Source organism: Mobula birostris, chromosome 12 (genome assembly GCF_030028105.1).
Source record: "Mobula birostris isolate sMobBir1 chromosome 12, sMobBir1.hap1, whole genome shotgun sequence".
Classification (NCBI taxonomy): domain Eukaryota; kingdom Metazoa; phylum Chordata; class Chondrichthyes; order Myliobatiformes; family Myliobatidae; genus Mobula; species Mobula birostris.
The window spans coordinates 40,756,262-40,779,036 of NC_092381.1; the positions used below are offsets into that span (position 1 = coordinate 40,756,262).

Here is a 22,775-nt window from a genome sequence, read left to right on the forward strand (position 1 = left end):
TCAGAGGATTCTTCTTTAGAAATACCAGATGCCTTCAGCTTGGTCTAAAACAGAAACAACAGCTACAATCATCAGTTCAATGAGCCAACTCAGGAAGCCTCGGATAAGTCTCAGGAGGACTTTGAACTTGGGGGGAAAATTTAAATCCTCCTCCAAAAGGCACACAAACTGATCCTCCTGAGAGGCTGTAATGCCTCAAAGGCAACCCTCTGACAAAAAGAAATAGGGAAGGCTTTCTCCAGTGGAATCCTTATGATAAATTAACCATAGCAAACCCTGATTTAGCAATGGGCCAGCACAAAACCTCAGGGTACCAACCCCAGTTCAAACTCTGGCGCCTGCTAGCCTTTGTCACTGTTCAAGTGAAGGATCATAAAAATGTTTGCATTATCCTGGTCTTAACAAATATTGGTGACTGTTGAACTGAATGCTGTCTAATCTGCCCTACTGTGACCATCAATATGGCCCAAAACAGCAGCTTCAATTACAAGTATTATTCCAGAAGATCTATGTCAAAGCTGTAAAAACCACAATGGTAATTGTTTTTCAGACCCAGCCCAGACACCAGAATGCCCACTGATTATGTGTTTCCTTGAAGTCAATATATTTGGCTCTCCTACTAAGCTTTGATGTAAATAGTAAATCAAAGAGCTAATTAACCACAAACATAAGGAAAGCTTCACTTGTCTTCAAGAGAAAAGAAAGAACTTTTGCACCTAAACACAGAGGTCCAGCTGAAAACACAGGAGTTAAAATTGTTAACCTAGATGGGGAAAACGCAGGAGGCTCAGTGACTCACTGACAGCCATGACATGCACTGGTTCTTCCATGCTATCAAAACCATCTCTGGCCAAACAGGCAAGATCATGGGAAACAAGGACCATTTTTCATAAAGAATGCAGAACAGCTCTATATGGGCATATAGAACTACTCTATGTTCTATATGAACAGAAGTCCTTCACAGAAACCTAATTTAATTAAGCAAATGTCCAACTAAACCCTTCTGCCCACATCCTTCCATTTTCTACATACTGATATGCCGATCTAAGAGCCTTTTTGAATCTGTCATATTTGCTTCTACTACCACCCCAGGCAGCTCATTTCAGGAGCCCACCACTCTGTATCAAAAACTTGCCCCGCATATCTCTTACCTTAAACACATGCCCTCGTATTTGACATTTCAAACTTGGGATAAAAGACTCTGGCTGTCTATTCTATCTACACCTCTCAATCTTGTAAACCTCTCAGATCTCCCCTCACCTCCACAACAATTCAAGTTTGCCCAAACCTTATCTTAGGAGTCTTGGCAAAAGTAAACAGTGGTGATGAAATTTACTGCACTGAGATTCAAAAACGATCAAGGATTCCTCAAGGACCATGAGGCAATCTGTAACATCACTGAAGTTCTAAAGATTGAAGGCAAAAAACTTCAGTCACAAATCCTATCTCATCACGCACACCTGAAAAACGGCATAATCGCAGTCAACCTCAAGAATGGAGGCAAGATAACTGTAGTAACAAAAGAATTATCTGCCACATAGAAACTCTTCATCTCCCAGCTGTCTCATCCCAGTAGCTGATGATAGAATGGATTCTATCCTTTTAAATAGTGTACATGAGCTTCACCACTATAATTCCAAATAAAGATTCAAAGAGCAGTACCAGCCAGTTCACTTTCTCTTTGGAGCATCTGACTCCATCTACTCGGGACTGTAATATAACCTCCTCCAAAGTGACTGTCAGCAGTAATTCTTTCCCATTTTATATTTGCATTTCGATAGAATGTATACCATGATCCTAATCAAAGGATCTTCAAAAGAGCCAATCTCAGAAAAGACCAGTATCAATAAGGCTGCAACATTGCTTCTCAACTTTTCTTGATGCTCCTCACTGCAATATTGTGCCTTTATCTCTAACAAGCTTCCCTTGGGAGTGCAGTGATCTTGAAAAATATTGAGAAACTCTTCAATCTACAGCAATTAAATTACAGAACCTTACATGGCTGTTTCAATCGTAAAGGAGCTAAAAGTGCAAATTTTCTTGGCAGCTTCCTCTCATTTTTACATTTTGTATTTTGGCTCCTTGCTATCTACACTTAGTGAAGATGTAATCAAAATGAATGTCAGTCATTGGGCAATCAGCAACCGATAATATGGATAACTAACATCAATAGTACAAGTATTAAATGCTAAACTAAGCCAGTTGTACCTTATCTGAGTTGATAATATCTTTTTTACTGATTGGTGTGTTTTCCGAATCACCACCACCCAGCTCCAGGATATCACGAACATCTGCTCCTGTAGTCATTTTTGTGTACCTGTAGAAATAGCGAGAAGAAATTTGAGAAGATAGAACGAAAAAAACAGTAGAGAACAGGAACAGGCCTTTCAGAACACAATGTCTGCACTGAACATGATGTCAATTTAAACTACATCTATTCTGCTTGTACATGATCCACATTCACTATTCACTGCATAGACATTACCCTTGGCAGCTCATTCCAAGCACCCACCACTCTCAGTATAAAAAACTTATCTCATGCATCTCTTTTAACCTTCCTCATGTCACTTTAAGTACACGTCCGAGTAATTAACATTACTGTGTGTCAGCTAATCCAGGAAGCATCCTGGTAAATCTTTCTTACTCTCTTTCTAAACCTTCCACATCCTCCCTGTAATGGGGCAAGCAGAATTGCACACAATGCTCAAAGTGCAGCCTAAACAAAGTTTTATATAGCTGCAACTGCCCAGTGATTAAGCTAGGGTTAAACTGGGACCTGCTGAGTTGCGCAGCTCAAAGAGCTGGAAGAGCCCATTCCGTGCTGTATCTCAACAACAAAATAAGTAAGCATGATTTCCTTCCTCTTATACTCGGCGCCCCAACCGATGAAGGAAAGCCTGACATACGCCTTGTGTGTCCCATCTACTTGTGTGGCCACTTCCAGGGAGCTAGGGACTTAAGACTCCAAGATCTTTCTGTACAGCAATGCTGTCAAAGGTCCTGCATTAACTGTATACTTTCCCCTTACGTTTGAAAAATAACAAAACTAATCAACAACCATTAAAAATTACTATTTTGTCACCAGGACACTAGATCGAAATTCAAGCACTGAATTTCACTATTCTAAACCTTACCCTATTTCACTGGACACTGGCAGAAGCACACATTTGTTGTCACAAATTTTATTCTTTTGCAAGGTTGAACTATCTGTTTTAAGATATATTCTTAGCATTCAAAATAAATCCAGATGACATTTCTAACATCTGTCTCCTTCAATATGTTAATCCATTTACACTGAAGATTTAATTCTCACAAATCTCTCTCATGCTCCACATTTTATAATCAGCTGTTTCAGAATTCTACAGCCTACCACAAAATTAAATTAATTACTTAATACATCTTTCTTTGCTCATCCACACTGACAGCCAATCATGCATTGTCTCAAGTTTAAAATTCTCACTCTGGTATTTGAATACCTTCTGCTGTCACTCCATCTGATCATAGTCTCTTCCAACTAAATTTTCCCACAACTATTTGTTCCATGACTCTGGTCTGCACATCACCCACTCAATGCTCAGGAAATTCCTTTTCAAATCCTCAGCCTTTTCACCTGCAATCAATACAGGATCCACCTACACCTCCTGTCTTTCTTCATTTATTCCTTTCAACTTCAGATCAATTTTAGTGGCAGTCAAAGGTACATAAGAGATAGTATCCCTCATACAACACTGCTGGTCTCAGAATGCTAATTTTTGGGCATTACTTGGATAGTCTGTTTACCTTCAATCTGGGAGAACTCTTCTGTAACTAAGTTACTCATCCAAGTTCCTAGCTCTAGCACCTCGCCAACACCTAAATAATGCCAAAGTAATTTAAAAACAGAAAATGCTGGAAATACTCAGCTGATCAGGCCACATCCATGGGAACAGAAACAGAATTATTGTTACACCATGTTAATATTAATCTACCTTCTCTGATCTCCAGATGCCCTTCCTAACCATCAATTAATGTCCTTCCAAGTTTATACTCCAGCCTAAAAGCTAACTTTTAGTCCAAGGTTCTGTTCACTCTCCTCCACAACAGAACGCTGCTGATGCATCTAAAATGCTCTCCAACTGATGAAAGAATACTGACCTGAAATGCAAACTGTTTCGTTCTCCACAAATGGGGCTTGACTCCCTAGATTTTTAAAGTATTCTTCACCTTTCACCACCAAAATATTGAATGCAAGGAAGAAACTGAAAAAGAAAATGAGGACAAGAGTACTTAACTGGAAATAAAATAGCTTATTTTTGCATACTCAAAATCCAAGCCAAATTTCGATGAAAAGAAAAATTGACTAAAAGTCACAAGGAGAAACACTCAAAAAGGAGAATAGTTTTACGATACAATGTAAAATCAAGTATATTCAAATAGTCTGTACTAAAATCTGGGGATGCACTAGGGAGAATCCTAACTAACATTCCCCTACTAATTTAAGTTTGTATCTAAAATGCTAACTTTACTTAAGCTTAGACCAGTACAGTGCAGTAACAGGCCTTCGGCCCATGTTCAGTTGAACATGATGGCAAACTGAGCTAAATCTCTTCTGCCTGTACTGAATCCAAATCACTCTATTGCCTGAATATACAGTGCCCATAAAAGGTATTCACCCCCTTGGAAGCTTTCATGTTTTATTGTTTTACAACATTGAATCACAATAGATTTAATTTGGCTTTTTTGACACTGATCAACAGTAAAAGACACTTTCATGTCAAAGTGAAACAGATCACTACAAAGTGATATAAATCAATCACAAATATAAATCACATAATAATTGACTGCACAAGTATTCACCCCCTTCAAGTCAGTATTTAGTAGGTGCACCCTTGGCAGCAATTACAGCCTTGAGACTGTGAGGATAGGTCTCTATCAGCTTTGCATACCTAGACACTGCAATTTTTCCCCATTCTTCTTTACAAAACTGCTCAAGCTTTGTCAGATTGCATGGGAATCGAGAGTGAACAGCCCTTTTCAAGTCCAGCCACAAATTCTCAATTGGATTGAGGCCTGGACCCTGACTTGGCCACTCCAAGATATTAATTCTGTTGTTTTTAAGCCATTCCTGTTTTTAAGCTTTGTCTTTATGCCATGACCTGGCTTTCCTCCAGGATTTCCCTGTATTTTGCTGTATGAGCAATCTTTCCCATCTCAGCCACTGAAGCTTGCAACTCCTCCAGAGTTGTCACAAGTCTCTTGGTGGCCTCTCTCACTAGTCCCCCTCACTAGGACCGTGGTTATTTGCTTGAGTCCATTCTCAGTTTTTGATGCGAGATAGGAGTGGCGGCTGATAATTGGTGAGCACTGGATTGCAGACGGGAGGCCAGCAGGCTAATGAGAAGTGCTGTATTGCATGGAGGGGAGTACAGTAGGCTGATGAGGAGCATGGTATGTTTTCTGATCATTGAACGGACTCGTCCAACTGTGATGTCAGCCTCTCCCTCCTGAATTACCTTCCCAAACTTCTCCTTATGCACCACTGACTAATTTACGGCAGGGGTCCCCAGCCTTTTTTGCACTGAGGACTGGTTTATTATTGACAATATTCTTGCGGACTGGCCGATCCGGCCCGGGGGGGGGGAGGGGGGGTGGGGGGGTGCAGGTTTGCCAACGGACAAGAGTAGCAGTCAAATACGTTGTGTTTACCCCGAAAAGACTATAATGACCATGAAGCCTTGTACGGGCACCAGTGCGCATGCGTGTATGTGTCGATTTTTTTCTACAAATCGCTTCTGGCGATTTTGTTTGGAGGAGGGGTGTTAATCACAACCAGAATATAGGTGATAAGTGGCTAATACACTCAATTTCATTTCTAAAAGGGCTTATCTAACGAATTTAATATTAAACACACAGCGCATATTTTCCTTGCATGAATATAGTGATAAGTCAATTATCAGGGGAAGACAGGGGAGCCTGAAGTAAGTGTTGAACGAACTTCCAGTAGAAGTGGTAGAGGCAGGTTCAATATTATCATTTGAAGAAAAATTGGATAGGTATATGGACAGGAAAGGAATGGAGGGTTATGGGCTGAATGCAGGTCAGTGGGACTAGGTGAGAGTAGCGTTCGGCACGGACTAGAAGGGCTGAGATCGCCTGTTTCCGTGCTGTAATTGTTATATGGTTATATAGTCAATAGCATCTTAACATTTTAAATAACGTTTGGATATTAAACACACAGCACATATTTTCCCCGTATGGACATACAAAATCATTGCAACACACCAATATCGCTGAATCAGTGGGAGCCCTGGGCTTGTTTCCCTGCAACAAGATGGTCCCATCGAGGGGTGATGGGAGACAGCAATACTCGAAGAGGGTTCCTTATGTCCAGACTATTCCACAATTTAGTTTTCGCTGCATTCATTGCAGAGATATGTTGGAAATGGAAGCAACGTTTTCAGTGCTTTTGTGGCTATCTCAGGATATTCAGCCTTGACTTTGATCCAGAATGCCGGCAGAGATGTTATGTCAAACATACTTTTCAGCCCGCCATCATTTGCAAGCTCGAGGAGTAGATCTTCCCGCCCTGACATGGATGACGTGTACGTAATGACCTCGCATGCGTTCAAGCTCAACAGTGCGTGACAGGGGATGAAGAAAGGTGCAGCTCACTCATATCGCCAAATCATATCGTTTCCTCACGGCCCAGTAGCACATACTTTGCGGCCCGGTACCCGTCCACAGCCCGGTGGTTGGGGACCGCTGATTTACGGGAGCGAACAAACTTTACTGGTGTAGCAGAAATTTGGAGAGAAGTTTTCATTGTAAAGGAATTTTTACGCGCTGCAACTTAGTTGCTGGCCTGCCACTTTGCTGATGTTGTGTAACATTGCAAAAGGCAGATTGCGTAGATTAGAAGCGAATTACATTGTGAAGTTTTCGTGTTTTTTGTGGTTTTCTCATTTAGTTATTTATTATGCCGTTCATATTATGTAACAAGGGACACAAAAGCAAAGTCTGTCTTTACAAATGAAAACTACTTATCATTGGGTTTTACATGGACTGGTGATCCAAGTTGTCCTATTCCATTGCACCTAGTCTGTGGCAAACAACTTACAAATGCAGTAATGGTTCGAATAAAATTGAAAAGACTACAAATCACACCCATATGACATGCAAAAGTGATGATTATTTTCAACAGTTATTGGAATCTCAAAACAGAGTAAAGCTATTGTTAATAAAGACAGTAAAAAGGTTAAAAGGAAGCAAGTTGTTTGGTAGAAGTTGTTACCCAAAAAAGGAAAAGTCACACAGTTGGTGAGAACCTAATAACGGCAACATGTAAAATTATAGCAGGTAAAGTGCTAGCAGCAAGTATTTCAATGGGAGTCATTGATTGGAGTACCGCCTAGATGCAGCAGGAGCGTTCCCATGTAGGTCCGACAAAGAGCTTTTAAAAACCCAGTCTCTATAAAAGAGGTGTACTGCGGTCATCGTGGGAGAAGTCTTGAGACAGAGTAGTAAGGCATTAGCTCAACAAGGCTTCAATGATATCAGGCGGAGGGGTAGGCAAGTTCATTCCTTATTTCTTATTCAACTCTGGAGAGAATGGGGGTATGTCTACAGAGCCAGTAATCTGGTCCACGTGAGATGAGGGATTTCCAGGAGACTTCCAGCCACCCCGATGGCCACATCTGAGCCAGGTGCATTGAGATACAGCTCCTTAACAGACTGTGTTGATGACCTTTGGCCTGTTAGGGAAAGTGAAGCAGTGATAGCCAGGAGCTACAGGGAGGCAGTAACCCCAAGGCTACAGGAGACAGGAGAGGCAAGGGAGAACATCAGATAGTGGAGAGCACCTCTGTGGCCATCCCCCTCAACAATAAGTACTCCATTTTGGGGGGGGGGGTGTGAAAACCCACCTGGAGGAAGCAACAGTGGCTGTGCCTCTGGCCACTCAGAAGGGGAAGGAACTGAAGTGGATGGCAGCAGCAATAGGGGACTCTACAGTCAGGAGGTCAGATAAGCGATTCTGTGCAGACAAAAAGGAAACACAGATGGTAGTTTGCCTCCTTGGTGCAAGGGTCCAAGATGTTTATCTCATAGGTGCCAAGCGACCACAATATCCTGAAAAGGGATGGTGAGCCGTCAGAAGTCGTGGTACATATTGGTACCAATGACATAGGAAGGAAAAGGGAGGAGGTCCTGAAAAAAATACAGGTAGTTAGGAAGAAAGCTGAGAAGCAGGACTTCGAGTAGTAATCTCAGGATTGCTGCCTGTGCCATGCGACAGTGAGGATAGGAATAGAATAAGGTGCAAGATAAACGTGTAGTTGAAGAATTGGAGCAGGAGAGAGGGATTCAGATTTCTGGATAATTGGAACCTCTTCTGGGGCAAATGGGACCTGTACAAAAGGGACGGGTTGTACTTGAATCTGAAGGGGACCAATATTCTTGCGGGCAGATTTACTAGACCTGTTGGAAGTGCTTAAACTAATATGGCAGGGGGATGGGAAACAGTACGATAGAGCTGAGGATAAGCCAGCAGGCTTACAAGTAAATGATAGGTGTAACATGAATGTAAGGAAGGACAAGGTTAGAGTACAAATAGTCATAGTCATAGTCAAACTTGATTGATCCCGGGAGAAATTGGTTTTCGCTACAGTTGCACCATAAATAATTACATAGTAATAAAATCATAAATATTTAAATAGTAATATGTAAATTATGCCAGGAAATAAGACCAGGACCAGCCTATTGGCTCAGGGTGTCTGACCCTCCATGGGAGGAGTTGTAAAGTTTGATGGCCACAGGCAGGAATGACTTCCTATGGCGCTCCGTTTGGCATCTGGGTGGAATGAGTCTCCAACTGTGAGTTAGAGTACAAATGCAATCAGGCTAAAGAATTAAAATTGTACCACACAAGCAAAATTCAAAAGGGCAAAGAATGCAGGACAGACTGAAGGTGATGTATTTAAATGTGCACAGTATCTGGTATAAGGTGGATGAACTCATGGCACAATTAGATTGGTCAGTATGATGTTGTGGGCATCACTGAGTTGTGGCTGAAAGAATACCATAGCTGGGAGCTTAACATCAAAGTACATACTTTGTATCGAAAGGACAGGCAGGAAGGTATAGGTGGTGGTGTGGCTCTGTTGGTAGTAGATGGAATTACATCTGTAGAAAGAGGTGACATAGGGTCAGAGAATGTTTAATCTTTGTGGGTGGAGCTAAGAAACTGCAAGGGTAAAATAGTCATTATGGGAATCTATTATAGACTTCCAAATAGTAGCCAAGATGTGGGGTTGAGATTGCAAAGGGAGTTGGAAAAGACATGTAATAAGGGTAATGACATAATTGTAATGGGGGACTTCAATATGCAAGAGGATTGGGAAAATCAGGTTGGTGTCGGATCACGAGAGGGAATTTGTTGAATACCTACGAGATGGCTTTTTAGAGCACTTTGTGTTGAGCATAGTTGGGGAAAGGCTATCTTAGATTGGGTGTTGTGTAATAACCCAGATCTTATTAGAGAGCTTAAAAGTAAAGGATCCCTTAGGAGACAGTGATCATAAAATGATTGAATTCATACTGCAATTTGAGGGAGAAGCATAACTCACATGTATCTCTATCACAATGGAATAAAGGGAATTACAGATTCACGAGAGAGGAGATTGTCCAGGCAGATCAGAGGAAGATACTAGCGGGGATGACAACAGAACAGAGATGGCTGAAGTTTCTGGGAATAGTTCACATGGTGCAGCAGAAATACGTCCCACAGAGGAAGAAGTTCTCGAATGACAGGGATAGGCAACTGCAGCTGACAAAGGAAGTTAAGGACTGGATGAAAGCCAAGGAAAGGGCATACAAGGTAGTAGAAGTGAGTGGAAATTTGGATGATTGAGAAGTTTTTGAAATCCAACAAAACTCAACTAAAAAAGCTACAAGGGTAAAGATGAAATGTGAGGGCAGATTAGCTAATAATATAAAGCAGGATATTAAAAGTTTTTTCAGTTATATAAAGAGTAAAATGGAGGTGATAGTTCATACTGTACCACTAGAAAATTATGCTGGTGTGGTAGTAATGGGGGACAAAGAAATAACAGATGAACTTAATGGGTACTTTGCCTAGCACTTTTTCCTACGTAATCACAATGGCACTCACTCCTGCTCCCTGAGTTGGACCTCTGGCACACTGCTAGGGTCTTCCACGATGAAGATTGATGCAAACTCAAAGGTCTTAAGATGGATAAGTCACCTGGACCAGATGGATTACATCTCAGAGTCCCGGAGAGGTTGCTGAAGAGATTACAGATGAATTGCTCATGATCTTTCAAGAATCACTTGATTTTGGCATGGTCCCCGAGGACTGGAAGATTACAAATGTCACTCCACTCTGTAAGAAGGGAGGAAGGCGAAAGAAAGGAAATTACAGGCCAGTCAGCCTAACCACAGTGGTTGGGAAAGTATTGGAGTCTATTATTAAGGATGAGGTGTCAAGGTACTTGGAGACTAATGATAAAGTAACACAATGTCAGCAAAGTTTCTTAAAGGGAAATCTTGCCTGACAAATCTGCTACAGTTCTTTGAGGAAGTAACAAGGAGGGTGGACAAATGAGAGGCAGTCGATGACATTTACTTGGATTTTCAGAAAGCGTTTGATAAGGTGTCACACATGAGGCTGCTTAACAAGATAAAATCCTATGGCGTTACAAGAAAGATACTGGCACGGATAGCGGAATGGCTGACAGGCAGGAAGCAAAGGGTGAGAATAAAAGGGGTCTTTTCTGGTTGGCTGCAGGTGACTAGTGGTGTTCTTCAAGGGGCAGTATTAGGACCACTACTTCTCACATTGTTTGTCAATAATTTAGATAATGGAATTGATGGCTTTGTAGCAATGTTTGCGGATGATACGAAGATAAGTGGAGGAGTAGATAGTGCTGAGGAAGCAATGCCTTAAGACAAATTGGAAGAGTGGGCAAAAAAGTGGCAGACGGAATGCAGTGTTGGGAAATGTATAATGCAGGTGGCCCGTTTTCCGAACGTTCGCTTTACGACACCTTGCTGTTACGAAAAAAGGCAGCGCGCGCCTGAACAGCCAAGCTCCTTCCCCAGAACTGCATTCTAGCCAGCATTGCTTAAACATATGCTTTATCTCAATTTATTTTGTGCATCTGTTAGCAAGATGAGTTGTAAAGTATCGGAAAAGCCTAAAAGAGCTTGTAACGGTGTTGCACTAAGCGTAAAACTAGACATAATTAAGCGTTTCCATTGTAGTGAACGAAGTAAGGACACTGTCCGTGTGTTGATCTTGCCTGTATCCACCATTCACACTATTTATCCGCAGAGAGAAAGGATTTTGAAAGCTGCCAATGTTACTGTTGGTTCTGCTCGTAACAAACTGGTCTCTCTTAGTCAGCATCCTATAATGGATAAAATGGAAAGTCTATTGCTTGAGTGCATTGATGGGTGTACAAAGCATGGTGTTCCGTTAAGTTTTCTTATACTTAAGGAGAAATCAGTCAGTCTTTTTAATAAGCTGAAACAGAAAGCACTGGACGATGGTGATGAAAGTGTTGCGAAAGTGGAATTTAAAGGTAGTCATGGGTGGTTTGATCGGTTTCTGAGGCGAGGGCAGCTTCATAGTTTAATCAGTGGTCCCCAACCTCTGGGCCGTGGACTGATACATTGCTGTGAAGAATGCAGTGGTGCAGCGGTAGTCGGAACGCACCCAGCACACCTTTACGAAAAAAGCCTAAATAAACAAGCTAATTAATTAGGTGCCGCCTGGCACGTAAATGTCGGCCCAGATCAGAGGTGATTGCCAATTGCATCAGGTGCTTATTCGTATAAGTGTTTAACTGTGACGAAACTGCAATTTATTGGAGTCTTCCCGATTCTGGTAAGTGGAACTACACTGTACATACATTATTTCTACTTTATATGGGCTGTGTATTTTTATGTGTTATTTGGTATGATTTGGCAGCTTCATAGCTTCAAGGTTACTGGACAGAGTGTTTCTGCCGAGAGCACTTCCGCGAGATTTTCGCTGCACTAGACAGTGCTGCAATAAAGTATTTCTACTTTATATAGGCTGTGTATTTATCATATCATTCTTGCTTTTACTATATGTTACTGTTACTTTAGGTTTTATGCGTTATTTGGCATGATCTTGGGGGCTTTTTTTTTAGGTCTGGGAACGCTCAAAATTTTTTCCCATATTAATAAATGGTAATTGCTTATTCACTTTACGACATTCCGGCTTACGAACCGTTTCATAGGAACGCTCTACCTTCGGATAGCGGGGGAAAGGAACAATAGTGCAGACTATTATCCACATGGCGAGAAGGTTCAAACATCAGAGGTGCAGAGGGATTAGGAGTCCTCATGCAAGACTCCTAGAAGGTTAATTTACAGATTGAATCTGTGGCAAAGGTGGCAAATGCAATGTTGGCATTTATTTCAAGGGGAATAGATTGCAAAAGTAAGGAGATAATGCGGAACCTTTATAAGACATTCGTCAGGTAGCACTTGGAGTACTGTCACAGGACCTATCAATACTTCATTCGGAGTTTGAAGAGATTTGGTATGTCAACAAATACACTCAAACACTTCTATAGTTGTACTGTGGAGAGCATTCTGGCAGGCTGCATCACTGTCTGGCATGGCGGGGGGGGGGAACTTCTGCACAGGACTGAAAGACGCCACAGAGGGTCGTAAATTTAGTCGGCTCTATCTTGGGTACTAGCCTACAAAGTACCCAGGACATCTTCAAGGCAGCATCCATTATTAGGGAGCTCCAGCACCCATAGCATGCCCTTTTCTCACTATTACCATCAGGTAGGAGGTACAGAAGCCTGAAGGCACACACTCAGTGATTCAAGACAGCTTCTTCCCCTCTGCCTAAATGGACGCTGAACCCCTGAACACTAGCTCACTTTTTAATATATATTATTTGTTTTTGCACGATTTTTAATCTATTCAATATATGCATATTGTAATTTACTTATTATTATTATATTTTATTTTACTTTATTTTCCTCCTTCTATATTATGTATTACATTGAACTGCTGCTGCTAAGTTAACAAATTTTCATGACACATGCCGGTGATAATAAACCTGATTCTGATTTTTGGGCCTCACATCTCGGAAAAGATGTGTTGTCATTGGAGAGAGTCCAGAGAATGTTCATGGGGAAGATTCCGGGAATGAAGCAGATATCATATGAGCAGCATTTGGCAGCTTTGGGGCTGTACTCACTGGAATTCAGAAGGATGCAGGGGGAACTCATTTAAACCTACTGAATGTTGAAAGGACTAAATAGGGTGGATGTGGAGAGGACGTTTCTTATGGTGGGGGTATCTAGAACTAGCCTCAAAATTGAGAGGCCAACCTTTAGAACAGAGGTAAGGAGTAATTTTTTTTAGCCAGAGAGTAGTAAATCTGCGGAATGCTCTGCCACAGACTGCAGTGGAGGCCAAATCCATGGGTATATTTAAGACGGAAGTTGATCATTTCCTGATCAGTCAGGACATCAAAGGATATGGTGAGAAGGTAGGTATATGGGTTTGAGTGGGAGCTGGGATCAGCCATGATGGAATGGCAGAGCAGACACGATGGGCAGAATGGTCTAATTGTGCTCTTATGTCCTATGGTCTCATGGCTGTGGTTAAGGAAGAAACTGGGGGACCAACTAACCCCAATGGAAGCTGCAGGTGGCAGGGAGTAGGCCTGCCGCGCCACCTGGAGGTGTACCAGGGCTAAGGGAGTGAAACATCAATGGGTTATGGTCCCTGGCTGATGACCCTGCAGCTGACCCAAAGACATTGTTGGAGGTGCAGCAAGCAGCAATGCTAAGCAGAAAACATCTTCCTGTAAATCTTGTTGATGAAATCTGTGGAAGTGCTCGCTGCTTCAAGACTAACACCGCTCTTGATCAGTCCTGCTGAGGATTCCTGTGCTCTGAACTCTCGGCGGAACACAGGGGCACCTCTGACAACACAGATTCCACCTGAATAGTTACACCACAGTTCTAGTTCTCTGAAGTTCCTCAAATCTAATGTTCTTACTGCAAACTAGTACACCTTTTTGGACCCTGCCTTTGTGATAATTCTGGGGAAGGTCAATAATTCGTTGGAAGAATGCATGGGGATCTCATTGAAACCTACCTAATGTTGAAAGGATTAGATAGGGTGGATGTGGAGAGGATATTTCTGGAACTAGCAGGCACAGCCTCAAAATTGAGGGGCAACCTTTCAGAATAGAGGTAAGGAGTAATTTTTTTTATCCAGAGAGTAGGTAATCTGTGGAATGCTCTGCCACAGGATGTGGAGGAGGGCAAGTCCATGTGTATATTTAAGATGGAAGCTGATAGTTTCCTGATCAGTCAGGACATCAAAGGATATGGCGAGAAGGCAGGCGTATGGGGTTGAGTGAGATCTGGGATCATGATGGAATGGTGAAGCAGACACGGTGGGCTAAATTTTTAAATTCTGCTCCTTCATCATATGGTCCTATGGAGAAGATGTAGTATGAGAAATTGAAAAGGTTTCACGCTCAAACAGTATGATCAGTTGACATATTGATGACATGTCACATGATGCTGAAGAGGTTTTATGTGATAAACTGAAAAACAACAGCTTCTCTATCTGGGTTGATGAGTCAACAGATTTCACCAGAAAATGTCATCATGTTGTAGCATTTGTACGATTTGTTAATGATGGTGAAATTCAAGAAAGTGTTTTCTGTTGCAAAGAGCTACCCAAAACAAGCAAAGGCCAAGATATATTTAATGTTTGAGCTTCATATCTGGAAACAAAAGGTCTGTCTTGGAGGAACTGTTTCGACATCTGTACTGATGGTGCGCCATCAACGACTGGCTCCATGAGAGGTTTCATTTCTCTTGTAAAAAAAAAAGGAAATCTGAAGTCACAACACACTGCTTCAACATTGCAAATAAATTTTCGTGTTGTAATTAATATTAATTAAAATCAGTTAACAACCTTTATTCAAATTAAATCTACCAAGCCTACCTTTAAAAAAATTAAATCCCATTTTGGCTTAAGCCATAATTCTGTTATTTAACAGAAATTTGCTATAATTGCCTTATGAGCTTTCAAGAAAGGTTGGCTAAAAAATCATTCCCTACTCAAAAGAGCATTAACAATTATTTTTGGATTATTATATCTACTAGTTACTGATACGCTAAAGTACTGTGAGCTATAAATATAATAAATTCTACACCGGTTCCCCGAGACCTGAAAATTATTTCAAGGGTTCCCAAAGGTTGAGAAATGCTGAGATAGAGGATAAAATGAACACAGCAAAATGCAGGGAAATCCTGAAGGAAAACCTGATGCAGTCTGCAAGATAACTGCAACTTTGGAGAAGAGCAACACACACAAAATGCTGGAAGAACACAGTAGGCCAAGCAGCATCCATGGAAAAGAGTACAGTCCCCATTTCGGACTGAGTTCCTTCAGCAGGACTGGAGAAAAAAAGGATCAGGAGTCAGACTCCAAATACAAAGGTAAATCCTTATGCAACCAATTATTTTGTGATTTATATTTGTAATTATTTGGGTCACCTTACAGAGATCTGTTTTCACTTTGACACAAGAGCCTTTTTCTACTGATCAGTGTTAAAAAAAAGCCAAATTAAATACACCGTGATTCAATGTTGTAAAATAATAAAATATGAAAACTTCTTGGGGGGGGGGTGTGGTGAATACTTTTTACAGGCACTGTAGATTCATGTAATGAGGATATGTCTCACATCTAATGACCTCTTTCCAAGTTGAAGTCATAGATCTCTGACTTAGTTCCAACATATCTTTTTGGTGCTTTCAGTAGTAGTAAAGTCTTGTGCTCATAATTGGGCACAATTCATTAATTAAGATCCAAACACCTGTTTTGTTAAATGAAGGTTTTGTATTACCTTCTTGTTTTCGTAATCTATGCTTATGTGTGAAGCTTATAATTTTGTCTGATCTTTTAATAGCTTTATCAACTGAACTCTCATTTTCAATTACTTATGTACAAACAGCTTGGGGGATCTTGTTCCTGCACCCCTTTAATGTTTTGCCTCTTTATTTAGTTTGTCTTGCCTCGTGACTACTTATTTCAAACCTACTACAATCTTCTCATTAAAAAGAATCACATTAGATTTAAAAAAAAGATTCAAAAAAGATTAAAAATATTAAGTAGTAAGTGATACAATTAGCAAAACTGAGGAAATTTTTAAATGTATGTTTTATCTCTTTATTTAAGACCCATTTTCCCTGAGGATATGGTGTTGGGCCGTCTCCTTGAACTGTTGCAATCCTTCTGATATTTAATTTTCTTTCAATATTGTTTGGTACAAACATTCAGGATATTATAAATACATTTGTAATAAGAGGATAGGACAGCCAAGAGATTAAGGAGACACGCTTACAGGGTATTTTGAAGAATTGACATGTTTCTAAGTACTTGGACTTAGTTTTCACAGTTCGTGGATTTTGGGATTGCAGAACCATTAGAGGTGGTTATTGTAAGTAAGCTACAAAGGTATTCCATTTCCTCTTTTCAAAACCAGATTTGTGTAAAGCTTAGTTTAATTAGAAGTCTTTCATGTGGAACTAAGCTTTCAAGTGCTAGTTTTTAATCTATATTGTCTTTAAAAGAAGTCAAGGTGCTTTTATTGTTAAAAAGGATCTCTCCCTTTCAGAGGCATTGTGTAGTTCTTATTAATGTTATATAGACGTTCAGAAATAATTCAGTTTTGGTGGAACATTATACAAAACTTTGGAAGGTGCATACCACTATTTGATGTAACATTACTTATGAACATAAGAACATAAGAAATAGGAGCAGGGGCCAGCTGGTGGCACAACAACATCGGCACCGGACCCGGGAGCAGAGTACGCTTTCCAACCGTGCCGGGTTGAGTGTCGAGATCCCAACTCAACCTCAAAGCGTAAAATAAAGAGGGAAAAATACTGCAAAAATGTCTGTGTGAGGAGTGGCGCGCCACATAGTCTCTCTCGCTCTGTGCCTTGTAAAAGCAAAGAAAAAGACAACATCACCGACGTACGCACACGCACAGACGCACATGCACGCATGCACATGCCAAAAAAAAAAAATAGGAGCAGGGGTAGGCCATCTGGCCCATCGAGCCTGCCCCGCCATTCAATAAAATCATGGCTTATCTATCCGTAAACTCAGCTCCATCTGAGTTTACCCCCATAACCCTTAATTCCCCTACTACTATGTAAAAACCTATCTAACCATATCTTAAATATATTTAATGAAGAAGCCTCAACTGCTTTCCTGGGCAGAGAATTCCACAGATTCACCACTCTCTGGGAAAAACAGTTTCTCCTAATCTCCCTCCTATATCTACTCCCCTGAATCTTGAGGCAATGTCCCCCAGTTCTAGTCTCACCTACCAATGGAAACAACTTTCCTACTTCTATCTTATCTATCCCTTTCAAAATTTTGTACTTTTCTATAAGATCTCCTCTCATTCTTCTGAATTCCAGACAGTATAGTCCCAGGAGACTCAATCTCTCCTCACAGGCTAACCCCTTCATCCCTGGACTCATCTGGTGAACCTCCTCTGCACTGCCTCCAAAGCCAGTATATCTTTCCTCAAGTATGGAGACCAGAACTGCACACAGTACTCCAGGTGTGGCCTCACCAGTACCCTGTATAGTTGCAGCATGACCTCCCTGCTCTTGAATTCAATCCCTCTAGCAATCAAGGTCAACATTTCGTTTGCCTTCTTAATAACCTGTTGTACCCGCAAGCCAACTTTTTTGCGATTCATGAACAAGTCCCTCTGCACAATAGCATGCTGCAATCTTTCACCATTTAAATAATAATCTGCCTTTCTATTATTCTTTCCAAATGAACGATCTCGCATTTACCAACGTTGTATTCCATCTGCCAGACCTTGGCCCATTCACTTAATCTATCTATATCTCTCTGCAGACTCTCCACACTCTCTATACAATTTGCTTGTCCACTCAGTTTAGTCTCATCAGCAAATTTTGCTATGCTACACTCAGCCCCCTCTACCAAATCATCAATGTAAATGGTAAACAGCTGCGGGCCCAGCACCGAACCCTGCGGCACCCCACTCACCACTGATTGCCAACTGGAGAGACACCCATTTATACCAACTCTCTGCATTCTATTGGTTAACCAATCCACGATCCATGCCAATACACTTCCTCTGACGCAATGCATCCATATCTAATTTATAAGTCTCTTGAGTGGCACCTTATAGAACGCCTTCTAGAAATCCAAGTATACGACATCCACCTGTTCCCCTCTATCTACTGCAATTATTATGTCCTCAAAGAACTCCAGTAAGTTTGTCAAACAGGACCTGCCCTTTCTGAATCCATGCTGCTTCTATCTAATGGAACCACTCCTTTCTAAATATTTCGCTATTTCTTAATGACAGCTTCAAGCATTTTCCCCAACTACAGATGTTAAGCTAACTGGCCTATAGTTGTCCGTCTTTTGCCTACATCCTTTTTTAAAAAGTGTCGTGACATTTGCTGTCTTCCAATGTACTGGGACCTGCCCAAAGTCCTAGAGAGTTTTGATAAATGATTACCAACGCATCTACTATAACCTCCACCAATTCCCTTAGTACCCTGGGATGCATCCCATCAGGACCAGGGGACTTATCTACCTTCAGGTCCTCTAGTTTGCTCATCACTATCTCTTTAGTGACAGTGATTTTACAGAGGTCCTCACCTCCCATTTCATCCATAACATCCTTTGGCATATTAGACATGCCCTCCACCGTGAAGACCGACACAAAATAGTCATTCAACCCCTCAGCCATTTCCTTATCACCTAATATTGATTTCCTCTTCTCGTCTTCCAAGGGACCTACGTTGACTTTAGCCATCCTCTTCCGCTTTATGTATTTATAGAAACTTTTGCCATCTGTTTTTATATTTTGTGCTAATTTACTTTCATACTCTATCTTCCCTTTCCTTATTTCTTGTTTAGTTGTTCTCTGTTGCTTTTTAAAGTTTTCCCAAACCTCCAGTCTCCTACTACTCTTTGCAACTTTGTACACGAGTTTTTAATTTGATACTATCTTTTATTTCCTTAATTATCCAAGGCTGGCTCTCCCCACTCTTACTGTCCTTACTTTTGACAGGAATATACTTTTGTTGAGTACTGTGAAAAATCTTTGAAAGTATTCCACTGTTCCCTCAACTGTCCTACCAAATAGCCTGTGCTCCCAATCCACATTAGCCAACTCCTCCCTCATCCTGTTGTAGTCTCCCTTGTTCAAGCATAATACACTAGTTCTAGATCTAACTATTTCATCCTCCATCTGTAGCGAAATTCAATCATACTATGAACACTCTTTCCAAGAAGATCCCTGACTATAAGATTGTTAATCTTACCTGCTCATTGCACAGGACTAGATCTAAGATAGTATTTTCCCTTTGTAGGTTCACTAACATGCTACTCAAGAAAGCCATCACGGATGCATTCTAAGAAGTCCTCCTCAAGACTTCCTTGGCCAACCTGATTCACCCAATGTGGAAGTTAAAATCCCCCATGACAACTGTTCTTACAAGCCTCAGTTATTTCTTGGTTAACCTCCTCTGCCACTGCAATATTTTTATTCGGTAGCCTATAGACAACATCCACCAGTGATTTTCTTTCCTTTACTATTCTTAATCTCTACCCAGATGGACTCAACATTCTGCTCCGTAGATCTAATATCGTCACTCACAATCGCCCTGATCTCATCTCTAATCAAGAGCGCCATCCCACCTCCTCTACCTTCCTGCCTATCTTTCCGTATTACCTGATACTCTTGGATATTTAATTCCCAGTCATCTCCACCTTACAATCAGGTTTCCGTAATGGCTACTAAATCATATGCCTTGGTACTGATCTGTGCCACAAGTTCACTAACCTTGTTTCTAATACTACAGGCATTTAAAGTGCCCTTACACTCATTGTCCTTTTAGAATCTAGTGACCTATGCGATTTTTGCTTTTTATGAAACCTTAGTAAGGTATATAATTTTCCCATTTTACAGCATCTCAATTCAATTCTTAGTTTCCATTTATACAATAAATCATTCACATATCCAAAAACAAGTTGAGTACCCACTTTCCAAGTGGAACTAAATTTGATAAATATAGTACATTGGACCTCAAATCACTAATAATTGAGGAATAAACTCTTCACTAAGAACACACCAAAAATACAACGTTTCAATCAGAGTACGTCCACACTACGCCGGATAATTTTGAAAACGAAGCTTTTTTCCTCTTCGTTTTGCCCTCCCGTCCACACTGAGCCGGCGTTTTCAGCCCCCGAAAACGGAGATTTTCGAAAACACTCTCCAGAGTGAATAAATCTGAAAACGCTTAATATCAGGCGTAGTGTGTACAGGGTAACCGGAGAGATTTTAAAACGCTGTCATGACAGCACCACAACACCAATGCTTTTTTCTGCTTCTGCTTGGTACTGCGCAAGCTGTTATAACGCACAGTCGGTGTGAACGGCGTGAGAGTTAAATTATAAAGTGAGTTTTTTTGACTATTTAAAAACGCTGTCATGACGTGCTGGAACAGATGTTCGTTGTTTTCTTGAACGCCACCACCTAACAATTTCAGAACAGACGGACGAGACTGAAGCCAGTTGACCCATAGCTTACTGAATAAATAAGTATACTCACTTCGCCCTGTTTTCTGTCCTTGCTTGTATGAAGGTGGTTTACCTACTTATGCAAGTACTTCTCTGACAATAGATGTGTAACAGCCTAATGTAACATTGTATGGAAATACAAGATAACGCTGATGCAGGCATTTTATACATTTAACAAGGTGCTTTATTAATGTAACAGAGTTAGTTTTCCAATGTTCGTCATCAGCTGGGTCATACCGTCCGTGAACTCCCTGTCAGTTGCCTCCATACGCTCCAGTATTTGTTTTTTTTAAGTTTTAAGTCCTCCTGTGTGAGAGCCAAGAGCAATTCCTTTAAAGTTTTTCTACTCTGTAACTGGACAAACTCGCACGAAGTATATCGTTTCCTCTTCGCTTGTTTTCTGTGTGTGTCCTACGCATGCCCAAATATCCGCCTAATGTGGACGGAGATATTTTGAAAAACGCTAGTGTGGACGCCTGTCGTTTTTACTCGAAACCGGCATTTTCAAAATTATCCGGCGTAGTGTGGATGTAGCCTCAGTTTCATGTTGGGAGCAAAAATTCTATCACTTAATTATCTTAATTGACCATACAATCTGAATTGCAGATTTGCAATTGTATATCTGCATTCACCACTTCAGAATGTGTGAAAGCACTTGACAACTTCTTACACTGCACTCTCCCCCCACCCCCCACAACAATGTGAAAAATGCTAATCAATCAGCACATAAATAAATTCCCAAACAAGACAATGAGCTGGGCTAATTTTGCTTCTTTTTGGTATTCCCCTCCCCACAACTGTAAAGTAGTAGGATAATCTCAGCCCCAAATTCCACAGAGACACACAAATTCCACCACATGAATCCCATCACATAGGGAAGCCAAGAAAAAGCCTCTATGACCAAGCTGCTGAAAAGACTCAGACATCCGCAAAAGCCAGATATCTTCAGTTAGTAACAATGACATTTTTCAAATATCCAGCATTTCAGAAATATTCAGAAACATTCAACATTCCGAACTTTAATTAACTAATTTATTTATCAAATGCTGACATTTCCTCACAAAATGTAATCCAGTAATTTTGTCCTGTGTTGATTGAGGGATAAATATATTTGAATATATTTTGGATATCAGGGATAGCTCCCTGCATTTCTTCATATGGAGATATGGAGATAAATTTTGATAATGACAGACTGTGAAAGGGATGTGGAATACGAATCTAACATCACAGCAGAAGATAAGGCTAAAGGATACAGAAAAAAAGAATAAGATTAAAAGCTCTGCACCGCATTGAATGGACAAAGAATCTGAAATAAAGTAAAGTGGATTAATTGTGAATAACTGTATGATTTAATAACTAATTATGACTTGAAACCATTATAAACATATGGCTGCAAGATGTCATCCAATGGAATCCAAATATTGAAGGCTACTGAAAGCATCATAGTTAATGGTAACTAACATGGGATGTTCTAAATTTGGAAATTAGGATGCAGAAGCAATTCGGATGGAGTTAAGACAAAATAGAGGTAAGAAGTCACTTGTGGGAACAGCATACAGGCCTCTTATCTGTGACCATACATTTGAACAGAGTATAAAAGAGTAAACAATTGTAGCTCGCTAAAAGAGTGCTGTGATTATCATGGACAATTTTAATCTATTTAGAGACTGGAAAAATCAGATAGGCATAGACAGTGCTGTGGAGAGTGGTAGAACAGGGATCTAGGGATACAAATCCATAATCCCTTAAAAGTGGTGTAACAGGTAGACAAGGTTATTAAAAAGAGCTTTTGGCACACTGGCCTTCATATTTGAATACAGGAGTTGGGATGTTATGTTACAGTTTTATAATGTAAAGGTAATGTCAAATTTGGAGTAATGTGTGCAGTTCTGGTCACCTACCTGCAGAATAGACATCAGTAAGGTTGAAAGGCTACAAGGAAAATTTGCAGGGATGGTACCGGGGCTTGAGGACCTGAGTTGCAGAGAAAGGTTGAATAGGTTGGAACTTTATTCCTCGAAGTTACAAATACAGGTGTCCAGCAACACACATCAAAGTTGCTGGTGAACGCAGCAAGCCAGGCAGCATCTCTAGGAAGAGGTAGAGTCGACGTT

General features: G+C 40.8%; 1 protein-coding gene across 1 annotated transcript in view; it reads right to left on the reverse strand.

The window, feature by feature from the left end:
* Positions 1–22,775, reverse strand: part of dmap1 (DNA methyltransferase 1 associated protein 1) — a 112,224-nt gene that overhangs the window by 66,345 nt on the left and 23,104 nt on the right. The window contains exons 2-3 of the mRNA XM_072273656.1: positions 4,135–4,238; positions 2,209–2,317 (exon numbers count right to left, since the gene is read on the reverse strand). Of these exons, the coding sequence (XP_072129757.1) occupies positions 2,209–2,307 (99 nt within the window). The 5' untranslated portion in view covers positions 2,308–2,317; positions 4,135–4,238. The remainder of the gene's footprint in view (positions 1–2,208; positions 2,318–4,134; positions 4,239–22,775) is intronic.